At 44.5% G+C, this 20,228-nt stretch overlaps 1 protein-coding gene across 2 annotated transcripts in view; it reads right to left on the bottom strand.

Annotated features, from left to right (window-relative positions):
- Positions 1-20,228, bottom strand: part of EFCAB6 (EF-hand calcium binding domain 6) — an 803,637-nt gene that overhangs the window by 38,133 nt on the left and 745,276 nt on the right. For both annotated transcript variants that reach the window (XM_078673866.1, XM_078673867.1), the window contains one exon: positions 11,799-11,979. In XM_078673866.1, coding sequence (XP_078529992.1) covers positions 11,799-11,979 — 181 coding nt within the window. The remainder of the gene's footprint in view (positions 1-11,798; positions 11,980-20,228) is intronic.

The following is a 20,228-nucleotide window of genomic DNA, read 5'->3' as shown; positions in this document are numbered from 1 at the left end:
GCAGCTCTGCTGCAGGCATTCTTTCGATGTCTGGATATGGTGTGTATCCGGCTAAGACCGGCCACGTTGCTCCTGGTCTTCCTAAAGGACCGAGCCTTGTAATGTGATTATTATGTTTTAGGGCGCCATCAAATAAGAGCAAATGCTCTTGGAATTTGAGTGGTACTTCCACCTCCTCGAAAGGAGTGTACTCATTAGGAGGTTCCTCTACTTTGTAATAGTGGAAGTACTTTGTTATAGTATTAGCTGCTGGAAAATGTATCCATGTATAGTATACCTCTGTCTGCCGATATTCGTGTGCCTCGATTACGAATATGACTGTGCCACCTCTAGGTGTCAGTCCATTTTCTATAAGTTTTAAGGTTATAGATCTCCTTTTGGCGACCGGAATGAGTATTATATCCGCGTCTGCTGCTTGCATGGTAGCATCAGCATCTGCTATTTCAGTAGCTAATCTAGTAACCTCTCGTTCTTCATCGCTGTCCATTTTGCTGACAGGATGGTATTATGTTTATTTGCAGATCAGGTTTCTTTATGGAAACAGAGATTAGATGCACAATATTTTGGAACACTGTTTATCCTTCAACGTTGACTTAGACCAAGAACCATACATAGGAGTTCCCTCCTGCGAGGTTTTGGAGGATATTATAACCTTTCACCCACTCCAGACGTCTTTGGAGTATTTGGGAAAAGGGGTCTGAGTGAGAAAGCACGACTGAGTTACTCTAAATGTCTTACGTTAGTTTTATCGCCCTTTCCAAACGCGTTGGGCGCCATGTAGTGTAGTTCCTATTTTCCCAATAGGCTCTGCGCATTGGAATAGTACCTACAGCAGTAAAGGCCTAGGCCAGACGTTAACTAGGTCTACTACTGTCGATACTAGACTTAATTTTTGGGTTTGCCAGCTAAGCTCAGAGTTCGCTAGAAACTTTCTCGAATGTTCAAGGAAGGATTAACTCCCCTGATTAGACAAGAAGGGATTTAGTTTCTGACAACCATAGAACATGACAACTTTGCTCTCCCCTAATCAAGAGTCAATCTCAAGAGTCGTGTGAGCACAAGGCAATTATTTTACTCAGTCAGTACGTGCATTCTTAGTCTCATCAGAATGTAGAGAAAAGGAGGAGACGGGCGTGTTCAATAAAAGATGTTATTTATTGATCAGTCTCTTTTCTCGTACAAGAGAAATGGATCGATATTATTGCAATACTTATAGTTAAGTAAAGTGCATACATTAAAAGCAATAGTATAAAATAATACTGTAAAAACATTGATATGGTTTCTGAGCCATATGATGTTTAAAATGATTAAAATATATTTACATACACATATACATTTGACTAAACGTACTCAACTGGTGTTTCTAAATACGCCTACCCCGTGTACCTGACCTAAGTCTAATACGTGGGCGGGAATAGAAAGTTACAGTTTAAGTTAAGTTTGTTTTTGCCAAGTGAATAACTAAAGAATTCTCTAGGAGGGGTTATTCAGTTCTGTACCTGGAATTTAGGATGAATGAGGAATGGTATCTCTTTCTCTGCTCTCGATATTCCAGGCTGCCTGCGAGGGCTGCCCAGAAGCGCCGGTGCTGGGTCTCTCGGCTTGAGATAGCAGCGCGTCTCTCAGCGCGTCAGGAAGGCGGGGCTGTTGCCTGCGGGGTCTGCTTCTGCTCTCGGCTTCGGCAAGTATGGCTGCTCCGTCTTGTCACCACGCGTGTGTTTGCATAGGGCAAGGTCGGCAATATTTATACCTTAAAGGTGCCGGGATTGACGTAAGGATGGACATAGGTACGTCAATAAAGATGTCATACGACTTGCTCGTTAGTACATTCTTTACTAAAGTTCTCTGTGAAATCAAAACAATGGCCGCACGGATTATCCAGGTTGTCATAGGTTTGATTTGTTATGAGAACGTCGTATGCCTTATCAGGGGCTGGAGGAATGTCGCTTGTCTAATTAGATCTCAAGCGTTATGACCTAATCAGATAACACGTTCCTGTGCCGTAGTGTGACTGCGTCAGATAACGGTATCTGCATCATGGGGGATTTCTTGCCTCATGGGCTGACTGTTAGTTAACTAGCTAGGTAGGTTAACCAGAATATGGTCAGGAATAGGGGGATCGATTCAGAACCTATAGAAATACACAACAGGACACCACACAAGTGTTATGAAAATAAACAGTGTATTTATTAGAATCACAACAACCCTGTACTCTTTATGAGGACAGGATGCTAGGCACACAACAAAACTCTTACGAAAATACTTAAGTTAGCACGTTATACACAAATGCCCGAGGGGCACGAAAAACCATATATTCTAAAAGTGGAATGCGAAATTACTAGCAGGTAAGTACAGTACTAATAGGCTTTGGAATCGCTAGGACTTGACTATAGAATCGTTAGATTACTTCTAGGAGACCTAGGGGACTCGGGTGCAGAGTGTGCACTCTCACGCGGGATGCGGGACAAAGTCTATGGAAGCTAGTAAAGGCAAAGTTAGTGTTCACGGGCGAACCCGACCTGGTAGGAAGAAAACGACAGTGGATCCTGACCCTAGGATAGTGAGGCTATGCTGGGACACCGAAGTGCCGAAGTTACCTAGCCCAGGGGCTGCAGCTGCATAGGTCTGAAAAGACGTCGGGGATCTCGTTGCCGGACCAGGAGCCTGGAAGAAGGAAGTTGCTGGCAGGCGACCAGTGAAGGAAAGTTCGTTGGATCCAAGCCTGGATCAAGGAAGAAGGAAACCTGAAAGCAGAGGGGACCAAGTTCTTGAATCACTAGCCAGTGATTAAGTGGGCACCAGGATGGCACCGGGCGAAGTCACCGCAGTCAGGTGAGTGGGCGACGCTGGCTCTGCAGATCTCACGGACCAGGAGGCGTTGTCGGCGACCAGGATGGAGAGGCGAGCTGTCCCACGATGGATGAAGCTGTCGGCGTCGAAGTTACCCAGGATTGGCCAACAAGCCTTGGCTAATTCAAGCCCACGCGGTGGACTCAAAATGGCGTCTTGAGTGGACCAGGAGGGTCCGGGGTGCTCCTCTTTTGGAAGGGAGCAAGGGCCAGCCTGGAGCAACCAGACCAGCAGCAGAAATGTCGTCGGGCGTCGTTCAGAAGGCCACAAGCCAGCGGGCTAGTAGCCAAACAACGCGGTGAGCAGCAAAAAGCAGAAGGGCCCCACGCAGATCGTGGAGATGCTGGGAGGCTGCACTTCGGTGCTGGAGCTGCTCAGGGTCGGTGCTTCTCGGACCCCAAAGCACTCACCAGGAAATTACTCGGCGGGCTTGCTGGAAAGAAGTCGTGCAGTCTTGAAGATGGCCGGTCCCTCGAGGTCTCGTCACACCCACGAATCTCAGCGTGACTGATGATGCAGGTAGAGGTCAGAGGTGCCAGGGAAGCCGGTTCTCGTCGAGCTGGGCAGTCTTGATCCGGAGGAGAGACTTGCAGCAGACCGCAGTGTTCTTAAGATGGTGCCTGCGGATGCAGGGTGACTACTCCTTAGTCACAAGGGAGAAATCTTAGGAAGAAGTCTTGAGTTTCTTTCGTGGAAAGTAGTTTCAGGATTCAAAGATGATCTGATTTGGAAGGGGGCCAGTTCCTACCTTTATCCTGTGAAAAGGGGCTGGCACGCGACTAAGTCCTGCCCTATGGGTGGGACTAGGAGGGGGGTGGTTACACCCACTTCCTTGGCGGGCTTTTCCCCAGCACAGGGTCTGGAGTGACCCTGGAACTGGTTCCAGCCAGCCTATGCACAGTGAGCACCGGGGTGCCACGTGCAGTCACCTTCCTCTAAAGCCCTGCCTACCTACAATACACAAAACCCTGTCTGGGACGGTGCTGGCACCGCCCCTGGCAGGAAACCCTTTGTCCTTATCTCCTGCTCTGGGAGGACTCCCAGCAGCAGGAGGGCAGACTTGTGTCTCGGTGGCAGCATCCATTTTGTGGATGCTAAGGCTCTGTCTGACTTTAACCGGGGTTAGGGGTTACATACATGTCGTGTCCCTCTAGAAGGGTGGAATGCTAACCCCGTCGCCAGAATTGGCGAGGGGTTAGTATTCCAATTCGTATGACACATTACTCGACATGTTTTGATAAAGCGATACCAGAGTTGGCATATAACCGCGAGGATTATACTGCACTTAAGAGTATATGGTATGCGATATCATGGAAACGGCTAAGGGATGGATCCCGAAAGCCGCAGACAGGCTCAGCTCATGCCAGAGCACCATCTCACACGATTCCAAGCACTCTGCCTTCAGGATTGTTAAGGCCTGCCATAGGAGTGACTGATAGGAGATCTGTGTGTCCATTTTTAGGGTTAGATATAGGTATACTATATCTAAAGCAAAGGGTGAGTACACCACCTTGCCCCAGCTGTCGTGCAGCCAGTTGTGTCAGTTTAGTTAGTCAGCCCAGGGGTGGCATAATACATGCTTCAGCCCCTGGGAGACTTCTGGGTACACCTCAGCCCTGAGTACAGGGACTTGGAGAGGGCCCAGTGCCAATTCAGTACCTGAGTACAATTTGGATAGAGAGAACAGCTAGGCTGTGGGTCTGATTAGCAGGCCCACAGCCAGGGAAAGTCGTAAACCAGTGCAGCAAAAAGCACAAATCTGGGTGATCATAGGATTGCAGACCCTACTCTCCTACACCCAGCCTTCCCGGATTCTCCCAAGCTGTGCGTAGTCTCTTGCCTTAACGCCTATGAGGAGATGTTGGAGGAGTTCCGCCTTCCAGGAGAGCATCAGTTGCTCATTGTTATAAAGAAAACCCATAGGACTGTCTCTACCCCCACGATTGCCCGATGCGTGATGTGGGTGATGCAGGAAGCAGGCATAGAACTACGTGCCTTTGGGGCTCACTCTACCAAAGGAGCTTTGGCCTCCAAAGCTTTTACTTTGCTAGTCCGTCTAGAAAACATTCTTAATGCAGCAGATTGGTCTTCGGACTCTACGTTTAAGCAGTTCTACTTCAAACAGGTAATACAGATGGCTCACTTGGTGGTGAGTAAGCTTTAAACTAGCATAATCCTCGCCTCTGGTCCTGACATAGAATGAAAAATGTTCTAGCTATTGTAACTGAAAGTTTAAATTCTAATAAGGACTCGGAGGCGAGAATTATTCCACCCGGGATACAACTTCATTTGTAACTTTCCCACCCTCGTAGTGGAGTAAGAACGTTCTTTTGTTTCGTTGTGTTTACATCGACTGTGCAAGCCTCCCTCATAGACGTGCTCTATGCTGTTTTTCCCCGTGCAGGGCTAATCCTTAGCCAGTGCGGTCGCTTAAACTATGTTGTTTGCTTTCAGGAGGGGATTCCAATAAACAAGATTCATGAAGCATCCATGCTGGCTGACCTCAAGCGACGAAAGAGGGGGAATGGTTAATGACAGATGACTATGAACTGATTGAAGCCCCATGATTGGTGGAGAGGATTTGGACAGTCTACCTGTAACTCTATGGTTAACTTTGTTTTCTCATTCCCAAGGCCTCATGGTAATGGTAGTTTTTTTGTTGTTATCTTTAAATGGCTGCTATTCAATAAAGTGAAGAAAGAATCGTATAATCCTCGCCTCCGAGTCCTTAATAGAATTTAAACTTTCTGTTACGATATCTAGGACATTTTTCACTCACCACCAGAGTAGCCCTTCCCGGGTCCACCTCATCCCTTGCATGTAGGGAGAAGCTCAACCCATCCCAAATTACTCTCCAGGGAAGGTCATTCTGACCCAGTCTGGTTTGCAGGGTCATTACATTTGTAAGGATACAATGGACACTAATTGGCTAAGGGTCCTTTCCAAGTATTCAGCTTTGGGCATATATGCAATATTTTCTGAATATAGTATATTGATGGTGCATTCTACTGTGGGTGATAGGCTTACTGCAATTTTTCTCTTGGATTTCACCAAGCCTATGGTCCTCTTCTTATCTACCCTCCAGCTCTTGCTGATCATGCTTTATGTGGAAGCTTCCCAGCCAGCCTAAAGTATACAGTTGCTGAAAAAGCCTCAGAATGCTCCACTCCTCACCTTGAGATAGAGTTGCGCTGGTGAAGATATGATTTAGTTGTTATATCAATGTTTTCTAGCATCCACTGTGCCCTTTGAACTAGCAGAAGTGACAGACATGGGCTGCTCGAGAGATCGACTGCTGAAAGTGAAGGTGAGATAGTAATAACATACCTGCTAAGCACATGCCTCTCTGCACTAACGTTCCCCATTTGTGTCCTTTATATTGTTGCTCCTTTGATCATGCCAGTGCACTTGTCCTGCACCTGGTTGGCTAACAATGGGATAGCTAAGTTGCCTGTGTACTGTACATAGTGCAACGAGTCCCCCGGTTCACCACTGCAAACTAAGAGAGCAATCCCATACTGCTAGCCTGACTTTGCCATTAAAAGCAATGGCAAGAATATACAACGTTACCCCGCAGCCTAACACTCCGCATACCGTTACAACAAATTTGTTTCAACGCAAAGGCAATGACCCCGCATCCTTTTATACCGAAGCAAACATGAAAATGTTATTCAATCAATTTAAAGCACATTTAGCACGCTGTTTTTTACAACGCATGCTATAGCAACGAAATTCAATGTGGAAATCAGTTTTTTAAATGTATTCACTAACCTACTGTAAATCTTCTATAAATATATTTTTAATACAAATACACTTTTTTTTGCATTTTTTTTTATTCGTAACTCTTTAACTCTCTCACTATCCAAATAAATAAATCTCATAAAATTCTTTCTTACCTTTATGCAGAGCTCTCCTGTAGCCGTTCTCGTTGAAGACGCTCTTTAAATTAAATTATTAAACGTGTTATCGCTTTCGTCCTAATCATGCATAAACATACAAAAGGGACTCATTCATTCTGAGCACTGCCTCCGCATACCTTATTACACACTTCCATATTGGTAGTACCGGTCGGCCTCCAACGTGACCATATCGGTGTGGGTCTGCGAGTTTGTATATTGGTAGTACAGATCATCCTCCAACGTGACCATGTCAGTGTGGGCCTGCAAGTTTGTTCCTTAGCCGTGTCCACAAACATGTCCATGACCGTGTGGGTCTGTGAGCTGTTTCCAGAGCGGTGTGCACGAAGGTGAGAAAGTGCTTGCTCATTCCGTTGTTTCATCACGTTTATCCTTGTCTCCTATGCAAGTTTAAAAGATGCATCATCCTCCAAGTTTGAAATTTGTATCTGCATACCATTACAAAAAATAGTCGTTGTAATAGTATATTCGTTGTAATGGTTTGCGGGGTGAAAGACTTTGCGGGGTAAAAGTAATCGTAATAAATTACAATGCACTGAAAAGGGATGCGGGGTAAAAGTATTCGTTGTAAAGGATTCCTTGTAAAGGGTATTTACCCATTGGCAAAGCCACTACTTCCATCGTACATATTGGTAAGACACTCCTCTGGCAGCCCAACCGAGTCCTAGGGACAGGATGCAACATTTGACACAGGGATGACATATCCTGTACATGTCCTGACAGTACAACCTGCAAAACTACTATTTTACTGAGGAAAGACTTGGTTGCCCAATTGGCGAGTACAGGGTTACACACTGAGTAAAGTGGGCACTCCAAGGTATCAAACAACTTGTTACATTAAGCCCATTCGTATCTCCAGTCGAAATGAATATAACCTGTTGCAGTGTGCAGCTTTAGCCAAGCTGCCACTTTGTTGCCTTTATAACTCCTGTGCCTTCCCTGGCACACATGAGGCTTGCTCCACTAGACAGCCTTCTGCTCCCTTGGAGAGACGCGCTAACGACTCTCATGAAGGAGAACAATGAGGAATTGCAGAATTCCCTCCTGCAAGAAGCCACTTGAGCATTAGCCCCAAAAGGCAGGCTTCGAAGGTGAAGCAGCTTTAGAAGGGCAGAGGTGTAACACTAGGAGGAAGGGCGGTCCTATTGCTGTGGTAGAGAGGCTGGCAGGGGAGGATTGAAACCTGTAGCCAAATTGGTTTCTCCCGTGGCATGTAGCCCTGAGGTTTTTACACCCGGGGGTGAACTAAGGAGGTCTGAACACATAGAGAGGGGTCACGCCATCTTGGGAGTGGGCAGAATGGTGCATCCTGGGATAGCCAGTTTCCTCTCCTAATAGAAAATGGTCACCAAGTGGGAGAGAACCTGGTAGCCTACTAGCTACCAATCGCATCCTACCCTGATGGCACTTTCTGAGTATAAAGAGGGCACTCCTGGCACATATACCTCAGATCTCGACTGACTTCGAAGAAGGACTAACAAAGGACCACCCTGCTGCACGGAGGGACCATCAAAGAGAGACTGCACCGACGAGGACTGCACCTGCAGCACTTCTGGTGGCCAGCGAAGAAAGGGACTGTGCCTGCTGTGTCCTGCTCAAGGAGACACTGTCCCCACAGCAGAGTCAAGCCAAGGGACTACAAGGGCTATATGACTGGCCTCCTATTCGCAGCACAGGGACACAACAACTGAAGAGGCCTGCTGGGGCATGTTGGTATCCCAAAGTTTTTACGTTTTCCCTAACACCGCCGCCGTGCAGCACCAAGGACCAACACCCGACGCATAGAGTTGCACCCTAGTTCTCTGAAACCTGAAATGCCATCTGAGAGTTGCTGGGACCCTCAGATGGGAAGTTACTGACCCAGGAAGGATTGGCCTGTGACTGCTACAATGGGCAACTGGTAGTACAGTGATGACTGGACTTCTGCTAGACTGTCGCAGGGATTCTGCTCCTACACAGAACTGTGCATAGAGACTTAGAACCTCAGTGAATTAGGGTGTACCAAAACTCACCTCAGTATCCAAAATCTCCTACCAGACTAGCAATCAGTGTCTCATTGGTTCTTCCATACCCCCAATGATTAGACAACCCAGAACATGGACTTAGAACACCTCAGGTAACGTGGAGCACATGAACACTCTTTCATTATACTAACATACCAGTCCAGAAGGAGGAGTAAATGAAGACACGTGCAAGTTTGAAATATTTATTTCTAATGCCGTGTTTCCAGGCGCAGTATCTTAGCTAATACAAGCAAACATATTATAAGCAACAAGGTTATCAGCATCATTACTATACCATAAAATACAAAGGGAGAAAGCATGTTAAAATGCTAAAGGGAAGCAGGCTAAATGACACCTCAGTCTTACCCTCCCTTGCTAGTATATTATATCTACAGAAGGTCTCTTTGGGTTTTAGAAGGGCGGCCCCATACCTCTGGTCTTAATAGAAAGGGATCACATCATCTTCTACACCAGCTCTCTGCATGCGAATATTCATCAAGTGTGTGTGCATGCTCTGCGCAGTGCATTATTAAACGCGCCAAAACCAGAGTTGGCCACAGCTGCATATATGTTATGCTACTTAGCCCAATGGGCGCCTTGATGCCCATTGGGCTAAGTAGCGCGATATAAATCGGGTTTCATTCATTCATTCATGTCTAGGACGTGCGCTGATCAGACCGAACAACAACCACTGTGTTGAAATAACCTTGAAGGCCTCGGCACTCACCTTTCAGACATAGTTTACCAAGCAAAGCTGATACAATAGTAAAACATATTATTCTCGTGTGAAGCAAAATATTCTACTAGGCTCAAAGCATTAATAATAAAATGTGCCGTGTGCAGAAGCAGCAGAAAGGAAAAATGGCGTTTAAACTTCTAATAAGCTCATGCTAACTTGACACAGAGTGAAGGCAAAGCCTATCTCCATAACAAGCCCACAGAGGACTTCTTGGGAAGTTGACCCTGCAAACAGGACCAGCTCACCATCTTCATGGACGGAGGAATCCCTGCAGGAAGGCGCCCCTGGATCGCATCATATCAATAGCATCCTTGGAGCATCTTCAGCATCCTTCATCCCTTGCATCAGGACCATTCCGTAGGAAATAAATTGCAACTCGGACAAAGTGCCTGGAACTGCTGAAGGACCACTTCTTCTGTAAAGGAAACTCTTCTTGACAACCTGACTGGTCCCCCTGACGATCTCCCTGCCAAAGTTGGCCGCTCCAAGCACATCTATCTGACCGCATTGACACTAATCTAAGTTTTCTCTGAATAAGTTTCCAAGTTTCCAATTTGTTGACTTTGCCAAGGGTTGTTCTCGGTTGAGTGAAATTGCTTTGATTTATTATTGCTTGTAAAATCATTATCTCTGGAACACTCTGGTAGATCTTTTTCGTTCTAGTGTCTAGATTCTTTTAAAAATACAGTCTATTTTTTACAAATTGATGTTGGATTTCTTGAGTGTCATGTTGATTTCTTCTTTTTAAATTGCTTTAGTACTGTTTAAATGCTTTACACTTGTTCTTCTATGTAAACCTTGCTGCTCAGTGCCATAGCTACAGAGGGTTGAGCTAAGGGTTTTCCTGATGAAACTTAATGGGCCTAAATGGGTTTTGTAAGTGTATTATGCAGTGACATTGCACAACCACGCCGTATATTACACACCATTTCCACAAAGTCAATTAAGGATATTTGTTGATTTATGTGTGGGGATGCAAAAAAGATTGTACTCTAGTCGTTTAATTTGTTTTTGGATGCAGATAACTTATGACAGTACGAAACTCTCAAATGACTAAAGAAAAGTCGAAGGTTGATAAACATCAGGGTCAATCATTTACTTGTATGGAAAATATTCGGTGCCTTGAAGAGTACTCCATAAGAAGATCACATATGCCGTTTGTGCAATAGTCCTATTGAAACATTAAAGCATCTTGTGATATATTGTTCAATTGTGGCACAATTTATACTTAAATAGTTTTATGATAATATAGCTCATTTTAAATTAAATATATGTAACTTTTTCACTTATGATGGATTTTGAAAGGAAAAGCGATCTCTAAATTCTAATTAATTATTGCAATAGTATTTTGAGACTGTTTACATTAAACTGTTTATACGGTTTTTTTGAAAACTAAATATGATGAGGATAATTGGCTAGCCTGCTAGCCGGATCTAGTGGCGTTTGCAAGCACTGTGTGCACAAGAGATTTCCCCCAAGGTTTGTGTCCATTTAAGGCTTTGTGAACATAAGTTTCCGTATTGAAAGTGCTGTGAACATGCAACCAGGGCTGGCCAGTTTATTATTATGATTGCGAGAGCTACACTGCAGCGTTTGGACCAACTTCTCACTCTAGAGATCTCAAAATAGCCAGACAGCAGAACATGTTCAGCTCCTGGTAGCCAATCAAGTAAAATGTGCAATCAGCGAACTTAACTCCAATATACATCTACAGGCTTTTAAACTTCTTTCTGATTGATTGCTACAACACCGTGGACTATTTTCGACACATAAATGTGAATAAACCCAGTGACCTCTGTCTTTAATCTAAATTTTGTGTTGCTCTTTTCAACATGTAATGTACTAAAAGCAAACATTTTCGAAGATAGTTTGAATGGAGAAAAGTAGCTTTTGTGATTCTTCTGTAACAGTCGCTTTCCTTTGCCACAGGCCCATACATTTCCCAAACGTTTGACCTCGTGTGATGGCTGCAGCCAACTCTGCCTCTGCTTCCCAGACCCGTTTGTACAAAGATAAGGAGAAAGGCTGGATGGATCCCAGTTTTCTGCGTCCTTTCGTTGTTGTCAGAACATTGCACAACATGCACTATAATCTTACATGGATAGTGATATATAAAGCAGCGTGCTATACAGTAAGATTCAGAATGCCGTCAGAAAGACGACGTGAAACGTGAGACTGTTGTGGTTTTGAAGTCACTGGAACTTTGCATTGAAAATACATTGCATAAGGGGCAATAGGAGTTCCACAAAACTGGAAAACATTTAATATTGAGATAGAAAAAATACAAACCTAGGAAATCTGAAACTGTGATTTCTCCCAGACTTTCAGAATCCTTCTCTTTGCACATTTTTAATATGTCTTGCCATGTCCTGTGCAGATTCTTTCGAAGCTTTACTTCTATTGGTTCACAATTGAGCAGAGGAGTGGAACATGGAACTGTAGTTCGTGGTCTCTGCATAGTGTCTGAAGTCTAAAAGCACACATTGAAAAAGAGAAATATCAACAATTATTTTCCATTTATTGAATATATCGTGACATGTAGTAACTGTGGAATAAATAGTATAATTGCTTCTACTATTTCTCACGAAGGTTAGCAGCGATTCATCAAGGAGACACCATTAAGAAAGTCACCACATTTTTTTAAAGTGCATGTACATGGGGGAGCGTGGGGATGGGTTAGTTAGTTTAGATAAGATCCCAGTTCACATTTTTTGAACACCATCAGTAACTCTTCAAGATGACCTACCACATGCTAATATGTCATGTACTCTATTATGTTTAAACCTATACACTATAACATTTGTCCTATCTGATGTGTAAACTGCTATGGCTTATTGAAATGTATCAGATGATGGCAAATGTGTATAACTCAAAAATGCAATAAGATTTGTGTTAAAAAAAATGAGTGCTTGTACATGATTGTAGTATTCTTTACTTATAGTTGTTCTATGAAGCACTAAGTAAATTCAGTGAGTATTCCAAAAAGGTAATGTAACTCGAGTGACACTTTACAATCATACATAGAATACAAGAATTTGTTAGAAAAAAGGGTGATAGACCTCTTGAAAGACCTGGGTGGTTAAACCTGTATAGACTATAGGAAAAAGGTACCACAAAGGATATCAATTCAACATTTACAGAAGACAACTTGTATGTCACATCGTATTTCATTTCAGGTGGGACAAATTATTTGCTTCAAATCATAGAGTTTGAGAGAAGGGTACTCTGTCACAATGGTGACGGAGCACCCTGCCCACTAAATTCTCGGTTTGCCTGCCCAATTATGCATCGGGGGACTGCCAAGCAAACTTTCCTCCAATGCCCGAGTGAGTACAAACTTCCAAAGGTGAGCTATCTGACCTCCCGCTCTTTTTAGAATTGGGGGTTGGACTGCTTTTTTTATTTTACTGTCCGGAGTATCCTGGCGGTGGAGGACAGTAAAAAGATTAAACAAGCATTGGCATAGCCAATAGGTCTCGCCTTTGGGACCTTATAAGTGTTTAGCTATGCAGAGTATTATCCTGGGGGCTACAAAATCTACTGTTACTTCATGTGCCACTGATGAACGGCCACATTTACCCAAGGTCGGGCTTTTGTGCACTTTTTAAATCAAAGATCTCTAGGGAACAGCAGAGATACTTACTGCATTGGGCATCTTGACAAAGAGGGAAGCGAAGAAGAATATGCATGTCAATGCAATCCAACCTTAATGTACATCAGTTCACAATTTATTCTGGCAATATTGTCGGCAAAATAAACTGTAAAACCTCGATTTTAATCAATTATACACAGCTTCGTGGAACAGGCAGCTGAAAGTCTAGCATGCACATTATATGCCTGCAGCTCAATGGTGGTGCTAGCTAAAAGTGGAAATAAATGGAAACATTTCCACTGCCATCTTTGAGATGAACTGTACTCTCCGAGCTGCCTGCATTGGTTGTTGGCATTACTGCACTGTGCTGTATGCCTAGCCATGCAACCACCTGTAGCTGCCAAATCATTAAGTGCCAGCAGGAAGTACTCGCTCCAGGCACGATGAGAAGTGTGATTCAGGGGTCCTAAGCCCTCCTGGGCTGGTTTATCTAGGCTGTGGGATTGGGGGGGCGGGGGCATCCTACAATGCCCTCTTTCCACAGCTCCCCTTTCATTGTATGAATATGTTCTGAATGTTATAAGTGCTGGTCTAGTAGCTCGCACTGGAATCCTGCTGGACTCTTCCCAATCACAATAGAGCATAACCAGATGGGCGTGTGGTATTGGTAGAAGTCAACACAGGTCAAGCGGCGTGTCTCACTCTGAAGTCAGAGAAGTAAAGGAACAAGCATTTACAATGCAACAGGTCTCGCATTTTCAAGAGTTTGAGCTATTGGCATTGAAAATGACAATGCCTTTTATTTTTGCGTTTTGAAAACCTGCAAGCGCCGTTTAAACATACATTTTGAAATTATAGTCCTTACTTACAAGAAGCAAGGCTGGCAGTAAAAGAGGCACAATTTTGAGAAGCCTTGTTTTTTATAAGCAATGACTGTAAGTACAAATTGTGTGTTTAAACTGCGCTTTCAGGTTTTCAAAACTCGAAAATAAAAGGCATTGTCATTAAGAATACCAATAGCTCAAATTTTTGCAAATGCAAGGCCTATTGCATATAGGATTAATATAAGTTAAGAGGTGTGGGAGCAGTGAATGAATACAGGGAGTATGAGTGCTCTTTGTGCAGTGTGAATGGTGCATGAATGGAGGACTATGGTCATGTGAGTTGAGGAAGCATTCGTATTTGTTTAACCCAGAACATAACACATTGTGAGGAGATAAGTTATGTAGTACAAGTGCAGACCAGACCCACAAGATAAGGCCCATGGAATAGGTCTAGTGAGCGAAAATGGTGTAAGAGCGAGGGGTAGTCAGGGCTCTGACACAAGTGAAACACTTGGCTCCATGCGCCAGCTGAGAGGGAGGGGCCTCATCAAGAAGTTACTGGACCGAGAAGGCAGACCAGGAGCTAGTCGAAAATGCATTTTGGTCCAAGGGGTAACTGTTTGTGGTGTTTATAAGTGACGAGTTAGTGTCTGGTCCGGCGATGATGGCTGGAAATCAAACATCTGTTCTATTTCAGATTGCAATATTTGCATTCCCTTATATTTTCACTTTATTTTTAGCAGGTTAGGGAAATTGAAGGCATTATTACCAAGGGCTACAGTGTAAACACCAGATCACGAGTGCATTTGATTTAATGCAACGTCATTGTGATCTTTCTGTGTTGTATTTTATGGGACATTTGATCCATCTCAGTTGTATCTTTTCCAAGCATTTTTGATATGCTTTGGATTCTGGTGCTTGTAATCTTATTTTCCCCAATTTAAATGCAGCAGAAGTGCTGAAATGCCCATGTCATAGAAATGCAACCTAAAAAAGCGATGCACATTGATTTCAAAGAATACACTACATTTTCCTAGACTGTGACGGTACTCAAGATAAAATAATTTTTTATTTTGCAAAAATCTTTTTTTTTAAATTTGTCCTTTCCTCTGTATTCCAGACCTGACTAATGCACACTGTGACTGCCTACAACCCTGCCTTCCAGCATTCGCCTACCTCCCAAACAACCCATGTCATTTGGGGCACCTGCAGTTTTGACTTTTTGGCCACCAGGTCCTTGGTTGCTCTGGTTCTTGATTCCAATGCCTATAGCTGTGAAACTACCAAACCCACAGTACAACAGTACGTTGGCTATAACCCGTACTTCCCTGGAGGTGTCATACATGACATGACACTACTTGGCAACACCATGAACAAGCATTGGCAAAGCCAATAAGTTTGACTTTTGTATGGCTTGCAGGTGGAGCAAGCAAACCAATGCTTGTTTTCCCTGGCAGCACCGGGGAGCAGCACAAACAAAAGCTTCTGAGAAATGTATGCTACAAGGAAAAACTTTTCCCACGTTTTTCTTTTTTGTAGCATCCACTTTTTACACACTTTTAGTGCTGTAGCCCAGTGCTAGCAGCGCATGCACTGACTAATATCTAAATTAAAATAGTCCTTCATGCATTCCATTGGCTCCAGGACACACTCTAACAGCCAACAGAAACACAATGAATCTAAAATACTTCTGTTTGTTGTGGATGTGATTATCAAAGACTCAAACCAAATTGGTGAAGGAAGCTGACCCAAAGCCCCTTATGGTAAAGGCACAATACAAAATGTCCACCATGAGTGGTGCAAGTCCCATACACGTCAAACATAAATATCTGAAATCTGGGGGGCTTTGTAGTGTGCTCAATGAACATGGTGATTGCCGTAAAGTCGATGAAATTGAGCTGGCTACTCCTACCAAAGTCATACATTTAATTGAAATCAAATTGGATTTGGTCAATAGAAAAGCGAACACCAGGAATAAATTACCCCAAAAATCACTTTCACTTATCACTGCTCTACAAACTGTGTAAGAGGCTAGAGGTGTTCACTTACATCAAGTTATGCCTCGTTACTGTAATTTCAAGCTTGCATATCTCAAGAAAAGTGGGAAATCTCACAGATGAAAACATATCGTCTCCCAAAAGTACTACAGGTGTAGAATAGACAGACGGCGAACCTCTCATTCAGAGTTGGATCAACACACTTGCAGCACAGCCTGTCTGTTGACCATTCGTCCTTGTCTCTGCCTTAATTGAGTCTCGCACCTCATGATAATCATTGTTTCTATCACACTTTGGTCCAGACACAAAAAAATCGAGTTAATTTTTACGTTGCGATGTCAGTTAATGCCCAGCACTTTGCAGACAGATATTGGGCCTTTCTAATAGTCGTCGCCTAAAAAGGCAGGGCACGCTTGCAGGCTTAGCTCTTTAAATGTTAAATGTTAAATGTCGTATACTTGTAAAGCGCACAGTTGCCCCAGCAAAGGGGCGTCCCGGCGCTGTATACCGCTGGGGAACCCGTCCTGGCTTTCCCTGTGGGATGGTCCCTACTGGGAATCCCCAAGGTGGAGCCAGGCATCCCCGGCGTTGATGGGGCCGTTGTGGAGATTAGGCAAGCTAATGCCCAGAGTTGCCGAGTGGGACCCCAGGTTAGAGTAGGCACCGAGGCGAGAATTGTCGAGTCCGCTGACCCTGGTCCAGGACCCTGCCGCATCGGGAATTGAACCCTGGTCCCGGGCCGACTTCTGCTCCCGGGTCTGCCGCCTCTAACCAGTGAGCCACACCACTCTACTCACAAAGTGATTTAACAATAGATAAATGCGTATAGAAACTAAACCATGTTTTTTTTATTAAAAGCGACACGCACAGACCTGTAGAGCCCAAAAGCCAGACAGTGCCTGTCGTGGACAACTAAAACTCAAAAAAGGTGCAAACACAGACAGCCCGCCTTTCATACACGTCAGACAATAGATCTTTCATGCAAAGTGTACATCAGAATACTCTGCGAAATGGCGCCTTTCTTTGAGACATCACTGAAAGCCCTCTGAAAACACACACAGGGGTCCTTGGCCTTCTCCTCGGGTCTCCACCTGGAGCTGTCTGCCAGAGACACGCGTTCATGGGACCCTCTGCCTGCCCACCTCCCGCAAGCCTGGGCTTGTCAGACACTCACCTGCTCCCACGCTTTGTACACAATGATCCCACCCTCTCCCCAATTCACACAGACCAGCAGTCTGTCCCCGGTCGCCCCCTGCCAGCAATAAAAATCTGTAAGATAGGAATCTGCTTAACTGCCCTTTTACTAGGTTTGAAAATCCCTTTATTGTCCTGAAAATGGCCTGTTTACCCCTGAAAAAACGGTGAGCTTTGAAGTCTGTAATAGGCCCTTAAATAAGGTGAATGTTACTTAATAATTATCAATTTTCCTCGACAGCCTGTAATTAAGGACAGAGATTTGTATCTGTTGCCTGACCTGTACTCTTTGTGGAATGGGACACGCTCTCTATTGTTGTCCTTCCTGCAGCAGATGGGTCTTTTTTGTTCTTACTTAAAGCAGAGCTTTTGAGGATAAGGGAAATTAGCCAGGTATGCGGGAAATGGTCTTCTCTGAACTTAGAGGTCACACCACCCAGAAATGCTCTCACACACATTTCTCATGGTGCCGGTGCTCCGTGATATGACTGGGATTGTCTCGTGTGAAGCAGCGCTCAGGGCCCCACGCAAAACCCGGTACCGCTTCCCTTACAGGCCACTATCTACCCATCACAAACACCCACCTGCCCATCCAACTTACAGTAATGTACGTTTTAAAAGCATAGCCCTTAAGCATTGCTAAGGGCAATAGTTGTGGCTAGCATTTTCATTTCTGAGTAAAATATTTTTTTTAAATCCTCTACTGTAGCGTAGAAACAAAAGAAAAAATATGGTAATACTTCAAATAGAGGTGCAACGCCTTCGGCCTATTGCGTGCTCTATTAAAAACAAACATGCAAAGGCCAATAGCAGGCCACAAAAGTAAAAATACACTCACGAGTGTGTACGATTCCAGGGTCCATTTCGGAACCCCGGACAAAAAGACTCTCGTCTGCACGAGCACTGCTGCGCAGTGCAACGCAGGCGCAAGCCCGAAAAAAGTCGCCCTTTGGAAAACAGCGTCTGAAATGTGTTCTCAGTCTTTGAATGAAATGCAAATGTTACAAGATAAAATTAAGGAGGAGTAGAGCGAGCAGAGCCAGACTGGACAGGCTACGGGAGGAGAGGTAGCAACACTATGGGAGGCCAATGCTAGTTATAGAGACATGTATAAGGGTTAATTTGTTATGGTGTGTTCATGCATTCTGCAGTGTTTATTTCATGTGTTTGTTGAACAAATCCTTAGAGGTGGGTGCTAACTGTTACGAATTTTGAGTTATATGAGATGCTTTCACTCCCATTAGGAATAGGGACTTGCATATGGAGGGGCTTTGTACGTGGTCAACGTTCTCACTGAGATCGTATAATGACATTTGTAAGCAGCATCAGTTGCTTAGTAGCAAGTATGATCTTGTGCAGGTTGCTCACTCCAGAAGCCTCACTTTTGGTATATTTTTAAACATGTTTAGCAGCAACGATTGGAACAACAAAGTGCTGCATCTCAAATAGTGGAAACATGAATGTTCCGCAGAGAGCCAATGGCCAGGCAGGAATGTGAGCTTGTTAATTGATCTGTGAAGGGAGGGTGCTCCTGGAAGAGACAGACTACCTGTGGGGTGTAGCAGAGGCGTTTGCGCTTTTGTGATTTCTTTCCATCTAAACTAGCAATTACAACATCTCAGCAGTTTCCAGGCAGCTGTCTGGGACGAAAGGGGTCCGTGGTTGTTGTCAAGGCTTCCCCAGCTTTAAAAAAGAAAATCAACACTGTGGCATGGATTTCACAGCGATTTGCTTTATTTGGGGGGGAAATATCTTAATCCTTAAGGTAAAATTATGTAATGCTTATTACGGTGCCATGTCCAAACGGCATGAAATAAGTTACCTTTCTGATTTTTTTGTATAACTAGTCATGACTTATGATTCGTTAAGATACTAGTCCATGCTTAAATAAACCATTTAATTAATAATATCCAAACAATAATCAAAAGCGTCAGTGACTTATCGAAGATCTTTTTCTTAAACCGATGGAGAAGGAAGTATCTATGTTATGGTGTTGGCAGAGGAAGCAGTGAAGGAAAAATAATTGTAGAGGTGAGTAAGTTGGTACCGTGTTATAGGTGGTTAAAAAAGGGAGCAACCATGGGTAAAACTTTAGTGTGGGGTTTATATATGTTTCACCAGTCCGTTAGCGAAGTTATATGTGCAGACTGTGACACGGTGGAAATTCAAATTTATCATGTGGGATGCGAGGCGAGAGATATAAATTATGAATACATTTATAAAAGGGTGCTCTATAGTTGAAAGGGTAATAATGGGGCAGCAGTGGAGATGAAAAGGATTTGAAAGTGGAATCAACGTGCGAAGAGTGTTGACGGACTAACTATAAACTTCACATTGGATGAACTATTATTAAAACGAGACCTACAGTAATTTATCGCATGCATTTTAAAGACAGGGAAGGTGTGTACATAAATAAAGTGTGTGTAGTTAATGTCAGGAAGGGCAACACGTCATGTTGAAGGTTGGGTGAACAACGCACGTTTGGAAATGCTGTGTGGAGTCCATCTGGCACTTACTGCGACTGGCACAGGTAACGTTGTGAAGATGCGAACAGAAACAGGCCTTGTTTGTGTCCCGGCACGGTTCAAGTCCTGCAGTCATCATTCATTACCACAAGCTCCCTCTCCGCGGTGGCGTGTGCGGTTTGTTACCTGGTTGAGTGTTCGCGGTCTGTCTTGGTGTGGTCTGTGCAGCTGCTGCTGGCAGGGAAGGGGAGTGTGCGCGGTATGCTCCAGGCAGCGGCTCGGCACTTCCAGTCTGGGAGGCGGAAGCGGCGCTCTGCAGCTGTTGCTGTGCCATGAATCGCTCAGACTCTGCCGCTGCTGGCTCGCTCTGTGCCGTAGACTGAAGCTCACCTGACTGGATCCCGCTCTGCAGGTCGTACGGTGTAATGGCATGACACCGCGGGACTAGGCAGCCCCACCCCACGGACAGCCCCATGTGACCCGCGGCAGCGGCTCCTGTATGATCAACATGGCGGCAGAGCCAGACTGGGTACATAAACCGGCCCTGGGAAACTGCTCAGCTGCCCCCACCCAGGGGTGAGGGGGTGTGCAGCCATGAGTTTGCGAGGGCCGGTTTTGGCCGATTTTGTTACCGGGAGCCGATATTG

This window comes from Lissotriton helveticus, chromosome 1_1 (genome assembly GCF_964261635.1).
Source record: "Lissotriton helveticus chromosome 1_1, aLisHel1.1, whole genome shotgun sequence".
Lineage (NCBI taxonomy): Eukaryota > Metazoa > Chordata > Amphibia > Caudata > Salamandridae > Lissotriton > Lissotriton helveticus.
The sequence above is the reverse complement of the archived record's forward strand: the minus strand, read 5'-3'. Positions and strand labels throughout refer to the sequence as shown.